Here is a 21,624-nt window from a genome sequence, read left to right as displayed (position 1 = left end):
TCTTTTCAAATGGGAGAATTGCAAAGCATTGGCAAAAAAGCAGAGACGCAACGACCCAGCCACTGCCTCATTCCACTGGTGCACACATTCATGATTACATACGAGTGCCTATGCGTCAGCAGACATGCATGTGACAGTAGAATTATGTGTGTGCTATTTACAAGATGAGGAAGGGAAGCCATTGAAGTAAGCAAGCAATAAGAGTGAAATTAATTCCAGCCAATGGTAAGCAATGTGTGGGCTGTAATCCCAATGTAAACTTTTGATAAGCACAAAAAAGGTCTTTCCCAGCTAGCACTGTCTGGGAGGAGAGAACTAAAATGGGCTACTCATCCAAGTTGCTTGTTAAAATTGTATTAATTCTAGTTTCAGGTATTAACATGCGAGACAGAAACTATTGCCTGTAGATACCCAATAAAAAAGAAATAGTACTGAAAAGTGATCCCTGGATTCCGCACAGGCAGAGATTTGCTACATTTTTATGAACATTAATAACAATTCAGTGAAGGAGGAGAATCCTGCTTTAAACAATCTGTTCTGCAAGATCTGAAAAACATACTGCATCTATTAACAATTGATTTATGAACACAGATTAATAGTATGCTTAATGCATATAATTTTACAGATTTACCCCTCACAATATAACAAATTCAGAGGTGGGGAAGACAGTTTATTGAGACACTCCTTTTAAAACAGCCCAATTCCTACACTGTAAATAAACAAAAGGTACCACCACAAATTTCACATGAAAAGACATTTTGAATTGCATTCTAAATTTGTAATTCCGTATTTGATATCCGAGCTGGTTCCCTCTTAATAAATTTACACTGAGATGTTGTTCTTGTAGGCATGTTGTAAGCAATAGGTTCAAGTTTATGCCTGTTCACTCAATTCAAAATCAGATTTCACATGCAGGCCTATCTCTTTTCATCAGCATGGAAATAGCATTCATTCACTATCAATCGAAAGCTTTTTAATTCCTTAAAAGACAAAAACAGTATGATCTGTAGTAATACAAACAGTTTTGATTAGGACCAAGAACACTTACCAATAATGCAGAGTAGACAACTTGAGGATTCGGGTGGTCCAAAAATAAAATCAGGCCTGGTAAACATCCCTGATCTTGCACAATGGCCCGTCTGTTTAAAGGATCAGATGCCAAATCCCGCAGCTGGTTAACCACTGCCAATGCATCGGGCTCGCCGCTCATGGTAAGTGCGTCGATTCTTTATGCCGAACACTATAAAACTCTGTATTAAAAAACAAGTAAAAATAACAACATCTTACATGAGCAACACTGCCTTTAACAGTGAACATACATCATTAAAGCGGCACCACTACTGCAATAGCAACCACACTATATATTCCTTCCTCACCAGTTCTATGCCTCGGGACACTTTCAACTTGATTAACGTTTTTCTTCAGAAGATAAACTCCGTGCAAATTGTACTTCTGTGCAAAATGAGCATGTTTTGGTAATTCAGAAAGATTTATACAATCACTAGGCTACAAGTGAAATTATAGCAACTATTTTTTTATAAGCTTTTGTGAATACTATGTTCTACATGAGATGTGCATTGCCCATTCTTGTTCAGTCAAAGAAATTGACCATTATATGCTGTATTACATTATGTGATGTTACCACAATTAGGCAGGCAGTTCTGCTACTGTTATGGCCTCTCAGACGTTTCAGCAGCCTACTTACTTTCACCATGGTTCCAGGGTTTTCATTGTTAGTTGTGCTTCCACAAGAATGCTTAGATATGCTATATAGCTGGCTATCTGGGAATCTGATGAGCTTGTGTTAACAACATGTTACAGATGGTGTGTTCTGGTCATATTAAAGGTTAATAGTGGTTATTTGAAATCTGTTCTATCTGGGGGGCAGGATATGTGTGTAAGGTGTATTACTTTTTTAGGTCTGCTATTATCCAAGACCTTTTGATTTTACTAACATTTTATATATAATGAACGTACTTGCAGTGGCTTCCAGCAAGCTCTCTTAATCCATTAGTCTGTTGTGTAGTCATTTGCATTTTGCTTCCCCCACTACAGATTACAGCAGTGGGCCACCCTACTTCAGCCACTGGGTAACCTCACTTTGAGTGACTGCATTTTGCTCTTTCGCAAGGAGCACATCTACACACAAGGTAATTCTCTGCAGTGCCAGGTTTTCTTTTGCTTACTTCATTGTTACTTTAGGGTTGGCTTTGCGTATAGAGTCTAATGTGATAGCAGGATGCTTTTGATGTGAACACAGGTCACATTCCAGCTTTATACATTACTGTCTCCTCCTAATGCAGTTGTAAATTCCTTTTGGAGTGGCCTTTGTTTATCTGACTGCTAGCATTTCATAGCATAGCAGATTGACATGTACATTCGAAAAAATCATCTCCATAAAGTTATACTATTTTTAGTATGCACATAATGAAGTTCATTTATAACTCCACTCCTGTATGGCATGTTGGTATATATCTTAATTGAGGAAAACTGATGAACTTGTAAACCAATGTAGTCTGTATGTCTTGCTTGTGTGATGTTCTAGTTTGCTTACAGTGCTCTTGTATGTTGTGCTTATACAAACATTTAACTATTATATTACTAATTGAAGCAGTACCTTTCTATTCCAGTTTCCTGTCCTACCTATCTATGCAACCCTATCCATCTGTGTCTACAGATCTACCTTTCTATCTATATAGAAGTCTATCTACCTGTCTCTCTTCCTATCTATCTTCCTTTCTGTCAATCTATCTACCTGTCTATTTATCTGTCTATCATTCTACCTGTCTATGTTTGAAACTTTATGTAGCTATGTACTGCACTTGCGTTCGCTCGCCCAGCTCGTTCCCCCCCCATTTCTCCTCTGTTCCCTTTGGCCCGTTTCCCGCCGCTGCTCCCTTGCGGCCCGCCCCCTCGCCGTCCATTTGCAGCCCCGCTCCCGCCTCCCAGCTGCTCCTCCCTCCCTCCACGCCTTAAATGGCGGCTGCGCAGCAGGCACGCCAGCGGGCAAGCCAGTCTGCGCCCATCCGCGCCTGGACCGCTCCCAGCACCAGAACCCCTGGACCCCGCGATCGCCACGCCGCCAGACTCTGCTACGACGCTACCACTCTCCACGCACTCAACACCAGCCGAAGCCACAGCTTCTTCCAGGCCGCCCCAAAACGCACCCACGGACCCTTCTCCTGCCACACCTGCAGCTTCACCTGCAACAGAGCCACCAACCTCCAAAGACCAGGCCCAACTACCTCCGCTGCATACTCCTGAACACACACTCTGCACGCAAACACGCCGTCGAGCTCTGGGACCTGCTCGACACCTCCACCCCGGACGTTGCCTTCCTGACCGAGACCTGGTGGAACGACTCCTCGGCGCCCGACATCGCCATAGCCATCCCGGACGGCTACAAGATCCCCTGCAGGGACCGCACCAACGGAAGCGGAGGAGGACTAGCCATTGTCCACAAGTCCACCCTCAAGGTCTCCACCCACTCAGACGACACCCTCAACACCGCCAAACACCTGCACTTCCGGATTCACACCGACCCCAACACCACCCTCAGAGGAACCCTCGTCTACAGACCCCCCGGGCACAGTTCAACTACTCCATCGCCGACCTCGCCAGCACCCACAAACTCGCCTCCACGGACTACATCATCCTCGGGGACCTGAACTTCCACCTCGAGAACAACGACGACGCCAACTCCGACACCCTGATCGACAACCTCGGCCTCAGACAACTCGTCACCGCACCCACCCACGCCGCCGGCCACACGCTTGACCCCATCTTCTCCACAAACACCCACGTCTCCTTCGACCACACCACCGAACTCCACTGGACCGACCACCGCTGCATCCATTTCACCTTCAAGAAACCCACCACACACTACCGCACCCAACAGTTGCCCCACCGATGCTGGAGCAAAGTCACAGAGGACCAGCTGAACACCACCCTCGCCCAGAACCCGCCAACCGACCCCACCGACCCAGAAGCCGCCGCCGCCCGCAACTTTAGACAGTGGATTGACGACTGCGCCAACATCCTCGCCCCTCTCAAGAAAACCCCCAACAGCCGCACCAGCAAGAAAGCCACCTGGTTCACCGCAGAGCTCCAGACCTCCAAACGAGCATGCCGGAAACTAGAGAAGAAATGCCTACACGAACTAACACCGGACAGCCACGTAACCCACTAGGACGCCACCCGCAGACATCACCACCTCATCAGATTAGCCAAGAGATCTTCATTCAAAGCCCACATGGATAACAACGCACACGACAGCAAAGAGCTCTTCAGCATCGTTAAGGAGCTCTCCAACCCCAGCGCCAACGCCAATGACATCCCGCCCTCACAAGAACTGTGCGATTCGCTGGCCACCTTCCTCCACCGCAAGATTGCGGACATCCACGACAGCTTCAACACCTCGACTACACCAACAACGCCAGTCCTCATCCACCCGACAAACACCACCCGCTTCAACGGCCTGACCTCTTGGACCAACGTCAACAACGACGAGACACGCAAGATCATGAACTCCATCCACTCAGGATCACCATCAGACCCCTGCCCACACCACGTATTCAACAAAGCAGACACAGCCATCGCACCACAACTACGGAAGGTCATCAACATCTCCTTCGAGACAGCTACTTTCCCGGAAAGCTAGAAGCACGCCGATATCAACGCCCTACTCAAGAAGCCCAAGGCGGACCCCAAGGACCTAAAGAACTTCCGGCCAATCTCCCTGCTCCCGGTCCCGGCGAAGGTCATCAAGAAAATCATCAACATGCAACTGACCCGCCACCTCGAGGAAAACCACATCTTAGACCCATCCCAGTCCGGATTCAGAAGAAACCACAGCACCGAGACAGCCCTCATCGCCGCCACAGACTACATCAGGCGCCAACTAGAAAACGGCGAAACATCAGCCCTCATCCTCCTGGACCTGTCAGCCGCCTTCGACACGCCTCCAAGAAGCCGGAATCCAAGAGTAAGCCCTCAACTGGACCACGTTCTTCCTCACCGGCAGAACCCAGAGCGTCCAACTCCCACCCTTCAGATCCGAAGCTACCGACATCATCTGCGGTGTACCCCAGGGCTCATCCCTTAGCTAGACGCTGTTCAACGTCTACATGGCCCCCCTCGCACAAGTGGCCCGCCAGCACAACCTCAACATCATCTCCTATGCCGACGACACCAAGCTCATCCTCTCCCTCACCGAGGACCCGCACACCGCCAAAACCAACCTCCACGAGGGAATGAAGGCCGTCACCGAATGGATAAGGAGCAGTCAACTGAAGCTGAACTCAGACAAGATGGAGATCATCTTCCTCGGACCGACCCCCTCAGCATGGGACAACTCCTGGTGGCCAACCACGCTGGGAACAGCATCAACCCCCACTGATAATGCACGCAACCTAGGAATCATACTCGACTCCTCCCTCTCCATGTCGAAAGAGGTAAACGCCGTCACCTCCTCCTGCTACAACACCCTCCGCATGCTCTGCTGGATCTACAAGAGGGTACCCACCGAAACAAGAAGAACAGTGACACAGGCCCTCGTCAGCAGCAGGCTGGACTACGGCAACGCACTCTACGCAGGAATCCCAGCCAAACACCTGCGACAACTGCAACGCACCCAAAACGCCTCTGCCCGACTGATCCTCACCATCCCTCGCCGCAGCCACATCACCCCCCACCTGAGAGACCTACACTGGCTCCCCATCGACAGGAGGATCACCTTCAAGCTCCTCACCCTAGCACACAAAGCACTCGACAACCCTTGACCAGCCTACCATAACAGCAGACTCAGCTTCTACACCCCCACCCGCCAGCTCCGCTCCGTCAGACTCGCCCTCACCGCTGTCCCCCGCATCCAACAAACGACCTCCAGCGGCAGATCCTTCTCCTTCCTCGCGGCTAAGACCTGGAACACCCTCCATACCCACCTACTACAGACTCAAGACCTACTCATCTTCAGAAGACTCCTGAAGACCTGGCTCTTCGAGCAGTAGCGGTACCGCCTCCCCCAGTGCCTTGAGACCCTCACGAGTCAGTAATGCGCTTTACAAGTACTGATTGATTGATTGATGTAAGAAATACCAATCGATCTATCTAATTATCTATCTACCTATCTATGCAACACAGGTGTCTACCTATACAATTTAAAGCCTTTCTGCGGATCTATCTTTTCAACCCCCTCTTTCTAATAAAGATTTATAAGTCAAAGTCAAAGTCAAACGTCCTTGTAAAGCGCATGATTCACCAGAAAGGTCTCAAGGCGCTAGCAAAGGCAAGAGCCTGGAACACAATGCCACACCGAATGGCTTTTTTAGGTCTCTTGTTAGAGAAAACCTTTTGATTTTATGTGTACTTTTTTAACTTCCCTACCAATAAACTTTTCAAAAATCATGATAGACTAAAACAAGACTTGACAACACCAAAAGTGTGTTTACTCCGTTGTCATTGGGTGTTGTGTGCCCAGTTAGCCATCTATATAACATATCTCAGCGCCTAAGTTTTGTTAGCCGATCTGTTCAAACTGTTCCATTTGATGTTCAACGTTAGCAAATCATGGTTGGAAGTGTTCTTGTTTAGAAGGGGCAATCAACTATGTCGCATACTTGTGTTGTATTGGACATCTGTGTCTTTTGCTTTTTAGTGAAAACATAGGGGCAAGGAAAAGGGTCTCAACCAGGTTAGGTACGCTCAAAACAAACTTTAAAAATAAAAAGACCATCAGAGACAAAGCTAACATGCTGAATGAAGCATCAATAATAATAATCATCATTATCATCATAGGCGATAATTTAGATCAAACAATTCTCAAAGAAAATAGAAGTACAACAGTCAGATGTGTTGTATATGTTTTTAGTGCAACACAACTCTGCTGTGTAGATTTTTCTTGAAGCATTGGTGAAGCCTGTGCCTTTTTTTCTGTAAAACCCTTTGAGAGACAGAGTGGGTAAAGACCGGTTACAAATTACTAATGCTCACTTGTGTGATTCATCGTGGGGTCACAGGACATAAGCCTGAGATGGTAATTTGGTAAGCTCGTCCATTAAAACCTGGTCAATCAGCGAGGAATCTCCTCAGAGCGCAGATAAACATCTGCTAGAACATCGTGGGTGACCTAAACAATGTCTGATCAGGGAGGTCTCAGGTCAATAGCACTGATGACTACAGTTTGTGGTCCCGACCATGCAACACTGAGCTCATGGCTGAGCTGGTGCTAGTGGAAAGAAGAGCCAATGAGAGTTGCGTTTTCAAGAGGACCATAGTGCCAGCTGTGAGGGTTTCACATTTGTTGATCCAACAGGCCACTGCATGAAAGAGCGAACTGTTTGCTGCACAGTAGAGCCATCGCACCTGCCACACATACGAGGCAGGACGATGATTTGTCCTAGACACTTCTTCGCCTGAACATTAAAGAACATTGAGGTGTCCCTGTGTTCATCAGAACCTAGGCATCATGTATTACATAAACCAGTGTTTGCCATATAAAATTTATGTTACATATATGCTACACAAATTAATTTCTTGTACGAGAATGAATCTGAAAAACCAAATCCCAATATTTCATTTGATATAAACATAGGTGCTCCAAATGTGCAAAAGTGTGAAAGTGTTCGCACAAGAAACCACAATTAAACAGATAAGCAAATAACAAATAAAAATGCTTTGACAATAAGCCTGTCTGATATAGCTAGGTATACAATCTCTTTTTTGGGGCCAGATGAATCTATTTCTGCCCAGAAAATAGAGATTTAGTATCGGACTACAGATATCTTAAAATAGGCTATTTCAAGTAGCATACAGGAGAAGTGGACCACTGCTGGAGGGATTGCTGAGCAAGGGGAGACCACATCCATATCTGATCGAAGTACCTGACATTGGGGATATTTTGGGAAGACCAGTGCAGAAAATGGTGGGCTTTCCTAGACCGGTGGCGCTGGGGCTGATGATATGTTTCCTCAAACTGGAAAAATGAGAGGAAAAAACAAAAAGGGAACGGTCTCTGATCTTTCACCTATTGGCGTCAGACAAAATGATAATACAATGCAAACAGAAACAGACTGCCATGGACACTGAGCGTGTGGTACAATAAAATACGAGACAGCACACAAAGGAAAGCCATCAACTTAAGGATAGTGACAACTTTCTTCAGTTTGGCAACTGTGTTAGAGTATATATGGCTAAGAGATGAGAACACTGAAACTATTTGATTGACCCTGGGGAGGTGACTTTCTCAACACAATTAAGGCTCGCTGCACAAAGATGCCGGACGTTAGGGGGACATGTAAGATTCTTTAATCGTGAGCATTATCTACATTATCTACAATGAGGAAAAGACAGTCCGGAAGGGAATGGAGAGATAGGGATAAAGCCAAGAGGGTGGCAACACATTTACAGTAGGAATGAGAGAACTAATGCGATTGTAAGGCACATTATTCATAAGGAAGGTTTATTGTTGCCTTGAAATCCTCATAAAACATTAGCATAAACGTTTTTTTTTTATAGTTTACAATTTAGTTTTAACACTCTTAAAATTGTGGTGAACCTGCGAGGAACAATATTACTTACATTATATTCTAATCAACTCAGGTCAACTAACCAGCAATTAAATCGTGTTCTCCTGAATGAAGCCTACAGCAGGAACGTAGTCAAGAAGTCACGATCTGAGGAAATGTACTGGACTTTTACCCAACACAGTGAGTATCAATAAATGGTATGGTAGGTCAATTTGTTAATTTAACTACTGCACAGAACGCAAAACATCTCAAAGTAAGGAAAAGACCAATACCATAGTTATAAGTTGACTTACAAATGCCTAAAGAAAACAAAGGGAAAAAAAACATAATATGACTGAATTTCCATGTCGATAATGGACCAGACCCGACTTCCATAGCACACTACATATTGTTTGTATAGTAGGCCGTTGTGTCAATAAACCAGTACAATTTAAGCCTTGTACACATTAGACAAAGCATATTTTTTTTTTAACCAAACTCATTACAGGCATAACGGGCCCAATAAGCTTTGTTTAAATACAGTTAGACTTTAGAAAGGACAGCAGAATCCGTATGTGCTACGGCACCTTAAGGAATCTCTTCCTATTGCTATTCCAGGACCCCAACCAGAGTTGCATCAAAGTTAAAGTTGTGGAAACAATGGAACGGTGCACTCCAAAGGTGAATTGACGTCTAATAAAGAAGCACGATCAGTGTCTTCATAGGTATCATCTTTATTTAAATATATCCAAAAAGGTAAACACGCATCAGCCAACGCGTTTCGTTCATATGATGAACTTCGTCAGGGCGGTGAGTATATGTCTGAAAACGCCACTCGTCAATGCATTGGGTCCAATAATCCTTAAATAATAAATAACATCAATATGTAGCAGGTGCCTCCATGATAAGGGCCAACAGCCTATAGCCTGCAGAATCGGTCCGGGCGCATCAGCACTTCCAAGAGGAAGTGCCGTCACGCCCGGACCGATCAGAATAGTTTGCATTGGGTTTAATTTAATAAAACACTGCCTTGGAGGAATCTTTGAATTGGTCGTGTTCTTTCATAAGGTCCGGATGGGCACGGTTGGAACACAAGAATCTTGGGAAATGGCAAACTATTCTGTGTGTGGCTTGACAAATAAGCGTAACTTGAAAGGATGTTTAAAGCGCAGGTTTACAAGGAATACAGTGATTAATATTGATTAAAAATGGATTAACTATTCGATCGCCATGATGGTGCATACAGCTGTGCGACTGCCAGGGGCTAAGAAGACACCCCACCCCTCATTATAAGATTTTGTTTGCCATGTGGGCTGAACGCCGTTTGACCCAAAGAGGAACACTTTAGTGGATTTTGCACAAGTCCAGAGCACATTTGAACACTATGCATGGTCAATGTGAAAGACCCTGCGTGCGCTTAGTCGAGTCTTAAAGTGCCCGCGTCAGTCTGTTCTGGAGTGCGCATTCCTCTATGGTGAAATACAACAGAATATGTTGTTGTGAGGACAAGCAGCGTGCCCTGGGGTCAGCCAAAGTGCCATTTACGTGCCGCCATTTAAAATAAGGTGCGGACTCATGCAAAGTGCTCTCTACTTGCCTATATTGTGTTTTTAACATCGTGCTTATTGAGCAATTAAAATAAGTCCGGATTTGGTGAGATCAGGAGCAGTTTTTGAAAGCAGACTCATACAGCACTTCTGGAGTGCAGCATATACTATTCATGTATATTCAGTAGGCTGTTTACTTTGCAACATTTTTCTTTGTGTGGCAAAGAAAATCTATTGGTGGTTCACATTATTCATACTGCGATTAATGCAATTGGCAAACTACAATAGAATAAATTAACCAGCATTATTTTTACAAAATCCAGGGAAGCATGTTATGAAGTGGAAGCACTGGCATAGAACATTTAAGAATTATTTAGTTGCTATTGATGGAAACAAATATGAACCGGAAAGGAAGAAAGCTTTGATGTTTGGACTTTTAGGCAATGTGGGTCAGGAATATTTGATAGTTTGCCTGAAATAGAACCATCCTCTGGTCAATTTATTCCATATAACGAATATGTGGAAGCTGTCAAAAGGATGGGAAAACAATTTACAAAAGAGCCCTATGCCATTGTTAAGAGGCATGGATTCTATATGCAGAAACTACTTGAACATGAGATTATTTAAGAATATATTGCTTCCTTACGTATCTGACAGCCTCCTGTGAATTTGGGAATATGATTGACACTTAATATAGTAGGGATCAGTCTGTGTTCCATTGTTATTCTAAAAAAGTGCAAAAAAGACTATTAGCCAGCAGGATTCCTACTTTGCATGAGGTTATTGACCTTGCCAAGGGAAATGAACGATCAATGTTATCTACTTAAGCACTATCTTCTGAAACGGCACATGAGCCTGTAATATATACTGTGCATGATACGGAGGTTGAAACAAAGAAAAGTGTTGGCATGTTAAGTACTGGAGAAAGGTTTGAAGTTAGTAAATGTAATTTTTTTTAAACTCTTCTTTGTTGCAGCTGTGGCTCTAAGTTCACACCTAGAAGATTTTCTAGGATGTCTTGCTATGGGTAAAAGTTTTAGTCAGAAAATGCATCATTTTGGAGCAGTTTGTAGGAACAGTAAAATGAGTAATGACAATGGCAATATTAAGATAAAAGTAATGGAAAAAATGTGATGAAGAAATGTGTACAACAATCGTACTTCCGATTGACTCTACTAATGGTAAATTTAAGGGCCCTCCTGGAATTGTACATATTGGAGAGATTGATTTGAACATCATGGAGGATTCTGGTTCACCAATTACTATGTTAGCTGACCATACGTTTTACCAATTATGAAAGGGAATTATTTTATTGAAGACAGATGTCAACCCAAAAGCGTTTGGCGAATTTGGCATTAATATGCTAGAATCAAACTGTACTCCTAAGTTTCTGGCTACCTTTACCGTATTATGCGGAGGTGTTGTACCTTCAGGCCACCACTCCCCAGGCATAAAGGAGACCTCTTTCCCTATCGGTAGGATCTCTGTTTTATCGGTGTTGCACCTGAGCTGGTTGTCCTTCATCCGCTGGATGACCTCGGTTAGGCATTTTTTGAAGTTAGATTCAGCGCCCGTGGAATCGTTGTCTAACGATAGGATCATTTGGGTGTCATCTGTGTAGGATGTAACTTCGATCCAACATCAGCAGCAGCCACGGTGTAGTGTTTTTGCATCTTTTCGCAGCGCCGTTTCAGCATTAAAAGCAGCTCTCCTAAAGCTCCCATTCAGCACCAGGGACAGTCAAGACAACTCTGCATTCGGGATCCATGGGCCAGGTAAAGTTTAACTGACTGTCATGGCTTGGTCCTGGGACCCGCATCACATTTACCTTGGAAGGTTTCCACGTAAATCAACCTGCAAGTGACCAATTGTAACTAGTAGTTTGTTCCACTAACTGCAATGATGTTTTACTGTATTATTTTGCACTGATTTTATATTGCTACAAAAATCTATAACTCCGGTTATATGTATACTATTCTGTTAGTTTTGGTGTCTAAATTTAGATAAAAACCTGCTTTATTTTTATAAATTGATGTCGGATTTCTTTCAAGTTGTGTCAATTACCTATTGTCCATTTGGTACTCTCAAATGCTTAACCCATGTTCCTCTCGTAAAACCGGACTTCTCTTTGCCACACTATCAAGACTGAGGCAAGGATTTATTAGTGTGAATCCAAGGACCATTTTTGGGGCATCCTGATAGTATTACATAGTGAGCCCTAACCCTCAAACCACATAATACTCCACCTTCCCACATAAAAAAAAAGAGTACCACCAAAGTTTATTATGATCAAGTTCACAAGGCAAAGTCTAAATTGTTTACGGTCGGGATTGGATTACTGTAAAGAAACATGTGAGAGTACAAAAGGGGAATCAGTTAATGCTTCTCCTGTACAACTGCTGAAAAGATGAAACATTGCATTGCTGTTAAAAGACAAAGGGGGTGGAACAAAAGTGCAGTTGTTCTAGATACAGATTATTTAGATATTAGATTATATAGATAGTTGCAGATAAAGCAACTGTAAGAACAGGTACAGAAAACACGCATACCAAACATGGATTTAAAAATGCAGGAAGTACCACTAATGTTGATCAGCAAAGAACTGAATTAGATATTGAGGGTGAGCAACAGGAGTGTGGTAATTGTATCTCTCCAAATGTAATCAAAGAGGGTGTTTTAGGCAGTAGAAGAAGACTAAGATTCCCTGGAGAGTATACAGATTTTATAATTTGTAGAATTTTTGTTGCGTTTTATTTTTTTTAAATAAAAAAAATGGAGGTGTTGGAGGCGTGGCCAAGAATGCGACCGGGTAAGACGTGCTCTGATCGTCTCCTCGCTCCCATCCGCCCACTGCGACGCCAGCCGACAATATTGTGGCACAAGTTGCACCATACTGACGAGGGTTCACTACATGACAACTCGGAGGCCCTTAGGAGGAGTGTCTGAGCCGTGGGGGTGATCCTTACTGCCCCGATAGCTGCAGCAGTGGAGGAGCAAGATGGCTGCGACTCGTTGAGTCTGGGTGGTGATGCTGGAGCTCCAGCCAAGGGTTGGAGGAGACGGAACTGGGATCAGACGCGGAGGAAGAGCTGCTCGTAAGCCCGAGCCCCCAGAGAAGCAGCGCCGAAAGCACGTCCCAGAGCGGTCCCTCGGACTGGGTCTGGGGACGCAGAACGGTTGCCGCTGAATCACCAAGGGCCGGAAAGGAGCAGCCGAGGAGAGTGAGCGGGACGGTGCGACCCGAGACCAGGCCACACCCAAATCAGATAAAAAAACAGGCACACAAGAAGGTGACTCACAAGCACACATGTTTTAGGCCCAACAGACGCTACCTCACAGCTGCCAGGAGTCCCAGGGCAGGAGTGGAGTCTTACGTAGTGTCAACCAGGCTGGCGAGAGGACGGGAGAAAGTGGCCATGGCGGGCGCATCCGCCCAGAAAGGAAGGAGACCAGCAAGGAGAGGAAGGCTGTAGTTAGTGGGCTTCTCCAGGGTGGAGCACAAGGTGTGGAGCAGGACACGGGCTAAAGTCACGGCTATTACAAGATAAAGGCTGCAGAACGCGATCAGGAGTCGGGACCGGCCAGGAGGGGCTAGCAAGCTGAGCAGCTCCCACAAGGGACTGATACGAACCGGAGATATACTCTCAGTAAGAGAGAGGGCCGGGAGGGCTCCCCATACCGTAGCCAGGCGGCCAACCAGTGTGCGATCAAGGGACTAAGTATAGTGTATGTAAACGACACAAGAACACGGGGAGAAAGAGCTTGGAAACATGCGGGAACTGACTCCCCTGCACCCGGCAATACACCAGGCGAGACCTATTTGGAGGAGTTGCGGGGAGATAGGAAACTGCAGACAGGATTACGGGCCAGGGTTCATGCCTGGTGGCCCATAATAGAAGCCTGACACAAGGGAACCCCTACTGAGTACCGGCAAAAGCAAATAGACACTTCAGACTTGGGCCACTATCAGGAAGTTCTCACTTATGAATGGGGCAGATAAACGGATTTCGGGCAGACGTCATCAGCGAGGGAGAAGAAAGACAGGAATTTAAAGGATATGCTGATCAAACTCCAGGCGACAGGCAGAGGAGAAGAGAGAGTATCACCTACCACACAACTGGGGCAAGATTCAAACACTGCCGAAGAACCGGTCACACGCTTGTTTTTGGAAACGTTGTTCAACACATTGTACGAATACTTGCAGACTCTGAAAGCTACATTTGCAAGGGAGTTGAAGGAGGCTCGCTGGGATGTCGATGCAGTGGGGAAGCGAGTGGCAAGCATTGAGGATCATGAGCTAGCCTGCAACGAGGAGGCAATTGGATTAAAGGCCCAGCAGATTGACCTCCAGGCCCACACTGAAGATTTGGAGCACCGCTCTCAAAGAAATAGAATTCGTGTTAAAGGAGTTCCGCCCAAGGAAGAAGGCTCAGACATCACGCTGTATCTAAAAGATCTCTATGGAAATATATTGCAGGCCCTACAGACTTCAAAATCGAGCAAGCACACAGGGTGGGCCTGCAAAGAGAGGTGCCGGTCCCACCTCCGGATATCTTGGCATATCTTCTGAACTTTCAGTTGAAAGAACTAATTTTACAAAAAGCCAGAGACAAACAGCCACTTAAATATCAGGGTCACTCCATTGCTCTTTACCATGAAACAGAAACATGTCCTTTCTTTTTCTAGAGCCAGGAGTCTGGACTCTAGGTCTATTCTTTTGGCCAGCTTTGCTAAAAAGCTGTCCTCTTCACTGGGATTATTCCCAATGACTTCTGGGACCTAGCCCCCCACCCAGGTCCATGGTGTTATCTTCACTAATAGCTGGGTTCTGTTGAGACATATCAACCTGACAGTTTTAACTCTCTACCCTTGACTATAGTGACTTTTATTTTTCTAGAATTCTAATGGGACTTTAAGCAAGGCCCTGACAAGACTTAGTATTTTGGAAAAACCAATTTCAGAATTCTAAAGGCAATTTTCAGAGTTCTGTCGTGTGATCAGATGGTAACCAAGAAGTCCAACAAATGCAAGTTTGTATCCCACCGCTGATCCACCAATGTAGGAAAGTGGTTCTATATATACTGGACCAAAGTACGGTAGTGTGTATAGAGTCCCCAGAGGTTTAGCAGAGGTTAAAGTTAGATATAAATAAACAAAGTGGAATCCACTGGGGATTGGAAGGGTGGTCCCTGCTGTGGTGGGGAGCACTTGGTGTTGTTTGAATGCCCCTCACACGCCAGGGGGCCCTTGGTGTCATTCTGCCATCGTTGGGGTCTTCGCACCCCTCTGCGGGATGCGGCGTGCTGAGGCCGAGCGATTGCGCGGGAGCACTTTGTCGTGTTGACTATGTGTGGTGGTGTGTGGGGTGCTGGGTGTGAGTGGTGAGGTGAGGGTGATGTTGAAGGGTGCCTGGCCATGGGTTGAAGGAAGTTTGATTGAGCCCTGGCTGATATTATTAGGGGCGTGCTGGGCGAGGTAGTGGCTGTATAATGTACAGTTGCCTCTTGGGTGCGTCGACGTGGACATGTTTCGGAGTGTCCGGCTCCTTCTTCGGGACGGGGGGGCACTCGGGTTCCCTCCTTGCTCACATCGGGTGTTTGTTTGAAAGTGTATTATACAAAAAATATATATAAATTAGGTGTAAGTGTGCCTAATATGTATATAAGCGAAAAAAGTCCTATCGCCCAGTTGGCGAATTAATTCAGACCTGGAGGAGAAACAAAATATTGAATCAATATCTACATTTGTAGAAGGCATAGATATCCAGGCAGGTAGCAATGACCTAGATGGGAAAATATGCTAATACATATAATATACATAGAGGATTAAATGTAAGCCTCCATTCCTGTAAAAAACGACAAAAAAACAACAAAAAAACACACACATAACACTTATGTGACAATGGACTTTGAAATGGTGATGATAAACATAACCTGAATGTAAAAGGGTTATCTTACTTATTGTTTTAGGTTACTTTGCCTCATGAGCTTTTGCGCATAAAAAATATATTGGGGTGTCCCATCTGGCTAAGAATCAGCAATTGGGGAGAGGAGTTGGCTTTACGGCTAGGGCGCTCGACCTCGGATCTGGGTTCGAGTCTCGGTAACGACGCCAAAACCTCCTGTGATTCTGGGCAAATCACTTAATCTCCCCGTGCCTAAAATGAAAGTAACTGGAAACGTAAAATGTAACGTAACTGGAAAAATATGTAAAGCGCTCTGATACCTGATTCGGTTCGGGTCTAGTTCGCGCTATATAAAACTCTGCAAAACAAAACAAAAAAAAAAAAAACCATGACTTGGCCATGATAACTTTACAACAAAAAAAAAAAAGAGACTTTCGGCCGGCATCAACGCACTTGCGTAACCTGGGTGTGGCATACTCATGGGTTCACCCCTTTAGGTTGATTTTCAGATGGGGGGCAAGCTTCACCAATTCAGGTCATTGCAGGACACGTGCAGGGTTCTGGGCATCGAACATTCACAACAGGAGGAGGAGGTGCAAAGGCCCCTCGAGGTAGGCGACGGCGGGTCCGTAGGGGCCTGATCATGGAGCACATGGCGAAACCAGACCCCGCAACAATAGCACAGGAGAGACAAGCAATCATGGAGACATTGGCTAACGCCAAGATCTCAGCAGAGGACAATTGAAACAACAGGGGACAGATAAGTGAACAGAGATGGGCTTGGCGGGCGGCGGGAGAGGTAATGGGGAGCGGGGAGGGCGACAATCGGCCACAACATGCACCCAGCAACGTGGTTTTCCAAAGACGCACAGATCTCGACCTGCGGGTCTTGTACTATATGGGGATTTTCTCGTTTTCCAGTTGGGGTTAGGGAGGCTTTGGTTGGGGACTGGTATTCACAGGAAAGGTATTATGGAGGTAACACACGTTCAAAGAGGGGAAGAGCGAATCTCTAATGAAAAGGGTGGAGAAGGGAAACAGAGAAACAGAGATGGCTCAGCTTAGCAAAGTTCACTCCCTTTTAACATGTCAAATTACTCACTGAAGGTCCTTACTCTTAACGTGAATGGCCTTAACAACCCCATTAAGAGAAGGGCCATCCTTTCGTATTTAGAAAATTCTGAAGCAGGCATTTGCCTCATACAGGAGACCCATCTCCTATCTTAAGATTGGCACCGCCTGAGGGCGCGAGCCTTTCGCCATCAATTTTTCTCTTCTTCCCCAGACAAGAAGGCGGGAGTGGCTATCTTGATTGCTAAACATTTAAGAGGGGAAGTTAGAGATAAAATGGCGGAAATCAAAGGGAGACTATTAGCTAACACATTTTATGCAGGGGGTCATTACATGGTGATAGGATCGATGTACGCACCTAACTCCAGGAACGATTCCTGAAGGCAGCAATATCAGAAGCCATGAATACACATCCATGCATGACAATAGTGGCGGGTGACTTCAACATAGTCATGGAGGCGGCTAAGGACCAACTGAAGAGCCAAACTGGAGAGATGTCAAAGGAAGGGAATAAGTGGTTACAGACCATGGGGTTGGAGTACCTGTGGAGAGAGGTGCGTCCACAGTCTTCGCAATATTCATTCTATTCATACGCTCATGGGACCTATGCACGACTCGATTACTTATTAGGCAAACCTGGGAAAGACAAAATAGTATGTGGCTCCTATCTCCCCGTATCCCTTCTCAACGTGGACTTAAAATTGTTCACATGTATCTTGGCTACAATACTAGGCCCGTTGATAACACCAAACGGATCCTTCACTTCATTGACAAGGCCCACCATATAAACCTGGACGCAATCTTATTGACGCTCGACGCTGAGAAAGCGTTTGACCGGGTAGGTTGGGGATACTTAGCAAAAACACTGGCCCACTTTGGCTTAGGGGAGCGATTTCGATACTTGGTGGCGAGTTGCCAAAGCTCTCCCACAGCTTCAGTTAGGGTTAATGATATCTCTTCTCGCCCCTTCCCCATTCAACAGGGTACTAGGTAGGGGTGCCAGTTATCGCCCCTTCTGTTTGCCCTCTACATTGAGCAGCTGGCCCAAAGGGTTAGAGATAACTCGGACATCAAGGGCATTCCGTTAGGGGGGAACCCCACTCAATAAGTTTATCTGCTGACAACATGTTAGCTTTTTTCGAATCGCCAGAGAGGTCGCTACTGGCTTTTCTGGAGGAACTGGAGGCCTTTGGTAGGGCCTCAGGGTTCTGGGTAAACAGGCATATAACAGGCACACAGCCTATCCAGGACACTCTCGGGTTCGGCGAGAGAGGGAAATCGTTTTCCCGTGCCCCAAGCAGCAGTCTATCCCGTACCTGGGGATAGAACTGGCATCTACTATTAAGCAAACGGTCATGTTGAACTACGCCAAACTAGCTCAACAGATTAAGAAAGATTTAGATAGCTGGTGACACCACCACCGGTCACTCCTGGGTCGTATTGCTGCCATCCAAATGTCAATTTTACCTATTGCACTATATTTGTTTCAAACATTACCGGTCTCTCCGCCTAAGGGAACTCACTTCACTACAAAAGGAAATACTCCAGTTTGTCTGGGCAGGAACTCGTCCGCACATGCATCAGGAATTGGTTTATTTGAGCCCGAAGGATGGAGGGTTGGGAATTCTAAATCTAATGGATTTTTTTCGGGCAGCTCAGATGAGATATTTGGTGGAGTGGAGTAGAGATGAATCAGAGGTCACCCATTACAAAATCAGTGATGGAGGTGTGGGATGGGGAGGCCACTAGAAGAGCACTTACGACGTTTCCCTCTCCGATGACTCCACTGTTTAAAAATAAGGAATTTTCCCCGGGAATGGAGGGCAAGGCATTTATAGCCTGGTAAGTTACACCATGCAGGGCAGAAGGACACCTGTTCGATGTTGAGGGGATTATTTAATTCCCACAGCTATAACAGAATACCCATTGCCAGAGTCAGAACGGTTCCGTTACTTCCATTACTTGCAGTTAAGACACTGGCTCCTCCATCCCAGTACACATCCACAAGTTAGCTGAAAATTGACAAGATTTGAAAAAAGGCTAGTCACAAAACACAACGATAAGAAGTTGATTTCTGAACTATATGCCTAGCTTCGCCAATTGGCCCCCAAGCAACTCACACCTAGTCAGAAACGTTGGGCTAAGGAAAAAGAGAGGGAGCTATTAAGTAAGGAATGGGGAGAAATTTACTATAGGGCCAGGCACACAGCTGGAAAAACCACCTAGAATAGAAACAGCTACCAAAATAGCAACTTATTGGTATCTGACAACAATGCGTCTTAAAGGAAATCCAGACCGTAGTCGTACTTGTTGACGGGGGTGTGGGGAGGATGGTACCCTCTTGCACTTATTGTGGGATTGCCGCATTTTGACAACTTACTGGCCCAAGATCCTAGATGAGATAGATCAGCAGTTCGACACGCAGATCCCTAGATTTCCGGCATACACAGTATTGGGATTGCCCAATTCTTTAACATTCCCATTGAAATCCCGTAGGGGGATGCTGATGGGAATAGCTTTGGGGGCTGCGCTTCAGAACATTCCGTCACATTGGGTGACGCCAACAATACCTACGTACCTTGGCTGGCTTCATAGATTATGGTACATTCTTGGGATGGAGTAAATACATGCCACGCTAGTGAACTCCGAATCTATATTTAAAGAAGTATGGAAAGCACTCCTCATTCTCCTAGCAACCAAATTCAATGAAATCACATGCCCGAAATATCTCTGTCTTCTTAGGCTAACGAATGCAGAGTGAGTTCTGCAACAAATAATGAAAACTATCTTAGATATATATCCGTATACCAGTTTTACAATTGTAATCTGTAATGAGAAGATGTGGAGGGGAGTGGATTGTTTAAATGTTTTTCATTTGGTTTTTCTACTTAAAATATTTACGAAAAGCATTACATCAAATCAAATTCACAATATATCAGGGAATGTATTCACAACCGAAAACTGGAACAGATGGTGTAATAGAGGGATGTTGTATATAACAAATTGTGATGTGCTCAAAGCAACTGTGAACAGAAAGATAATAATAAAAAGATTTAAACCTAAAAATGGAGGTGTTGTATATACAGTTAATTTACAGTCTTTTATTTATGTATTATAGTCTTGCCTTGTTGTTAAACGTTGTTAGTATGAACAATGATGTATTGCACAGAATGTGGAATGTTATATATAGTGGAGTAATAGAATGTTAGGGCATTGGGATAGTTGATATCATTAGGGACACTTCTGCTAGGTGTCTGAGCTGTACACTTGTGGGCTTTATTGTATGTTACTAATGAAATAAGTGAAACTTGACATCTATGGTCGTTTACGGCCTTACAACAGTAACGATGCTCAGGGAACTGAGAACTCACAGCAGAGTGTATGCAATCTGCATGTGAAGGAATAGAATTAAGAGAAGACAGTCCAGCAGAGAACTGCATGCAGTTTGCAATTCACGGGGTCAACTAGTTTAATCCAATAGCAGAAAAAAGCATCCCTAAATTGAGCAACAAGGGAGAGGATGTGGCTTTATGGCAACAGCTGTCGACTTTGTAACTGGGGAACCAGGGTCAAGTCTCAGCGTCAACTGAACATTCAGTGATTCTGAGCAAATTACTTAACCTCTCAGTGTGTACAAACAAAATGGAATGTGAACTTGTTTAATGTCACTGGTGTTCATGTAAAGTGCTCCAATACTGTCAGGTTGAGAGTTCGTACTATTTAAAACTGCAAAAAAGACAACAACCAAAAAGACCATCACCTATTATTTGTGCTTTACTCCCAGACGATTACCAAGGAAAATACATCAGATAATTATAGTTCAGGTGTGTAGAAGGATGCACTGATTTGATAAAGTTGTAAGATTTCTAATTTTCCCCAAGAGTCTCCTGGATAAATTAAGAAGTCTTGCTCTGGGGTGGTACTAGTTGGCTAAGAATTGCTAGGTCCAAAGAAGGTTTTTCAAGGGTTTATTCATTTTCAATTTTATATACCGCGAACCAGACCTAAAAAGGAATCTGAGCACTTTACATGACAACAAACACTACTACATAGAAGCATTTTACAGGGGGGGGGTGCTACTTTCTTAAAGAGCCAGAGAGACTGGGATGGGAAAACTCAGTATTTAAAATGATCCTATTAAAAAAACTTGAATCAATTCAAAATGAAGCTGCTAAAATCGTCACACTTTCCTAACGCTTTTCATCTTCCAAACCTATGCTCCATCAACTTCAGGAGTTAGATAGAGCAAACTATCTTTTGAAATGATCTGTTTAGTTCAGAATTGCTTCTAAGGAGATGCCCCAGAGTCTCTAAACTAAAATTTGCAAATACAACCCCATTTCATCTTCATCTGTAACTTTAATTGTTCAACCTTACTATCCCCCCAAAAACACTTTACTTATGGAGGTAGAACTTCTTCTTCCTTGGGTCCTAGCCTATGGAATATTCTCCAACTAGAGCTAGAAACAAACCTCATATTTTCTGGTTGGGGGGGGCTAAAACCCTGTCATATAGTTATGCTTTGCCTATATGCTGTGTAAAGTTAGCATGAGCTTATTAGGAGTTTAAACGTCATTTTACCTTTCTGCTGCTTCTG

The 21,624-nt window shown here is 44.7% G+C and overlaps 1 protein-coding gene across 2 annotated transcripts in view; it reads right to left on the bottom strand.

Annotated features, from left to right (window-relative positions):
• Nucleotides 1-21,624, bottom strand: part of ARMC1 (armadillo repeat containing 1) — a 185,848-nt gene that overhangs the window by 140,444 nt on the left and 23,780 nt on the right. For both annotated transcript variants that reach the window (XR_013610535.1, XM_078687241.1), the window contains exon 2: nucleotides 1,049-1,250. Coding sequence is in view for 1 of the 2 variants with exons in the window: in XM_078687241.1 (XP_078543367.1) it covers nucleotides 1,049-1,210 (162 nt within the window). In the remaining variant the exon portion in view is untranslated. The remainder of the gene's footprint in view (nucleotides 1-1,048; nucleotides 1,251-21,624) is intronic.

This window comes from Lissotriton helveticus, chromosome 4_1 (genome assembly GCF_964261635.1).
Source record: "Lissotriton helveticus chromosome 4_1, aLisHel1.1, whole genome shotgun sequence".
Taxonomy (NCBI): Eukaryota; Metazoa; Chordata; class Amphibia; order Caudata; family Salamandridae; genus Lissotriton; species Lissotriton helveticus.
Note: the sequence above shows the minus strand (reverse complement) of the source record. Positions and strands in the feature narration are given on the sequence as shown.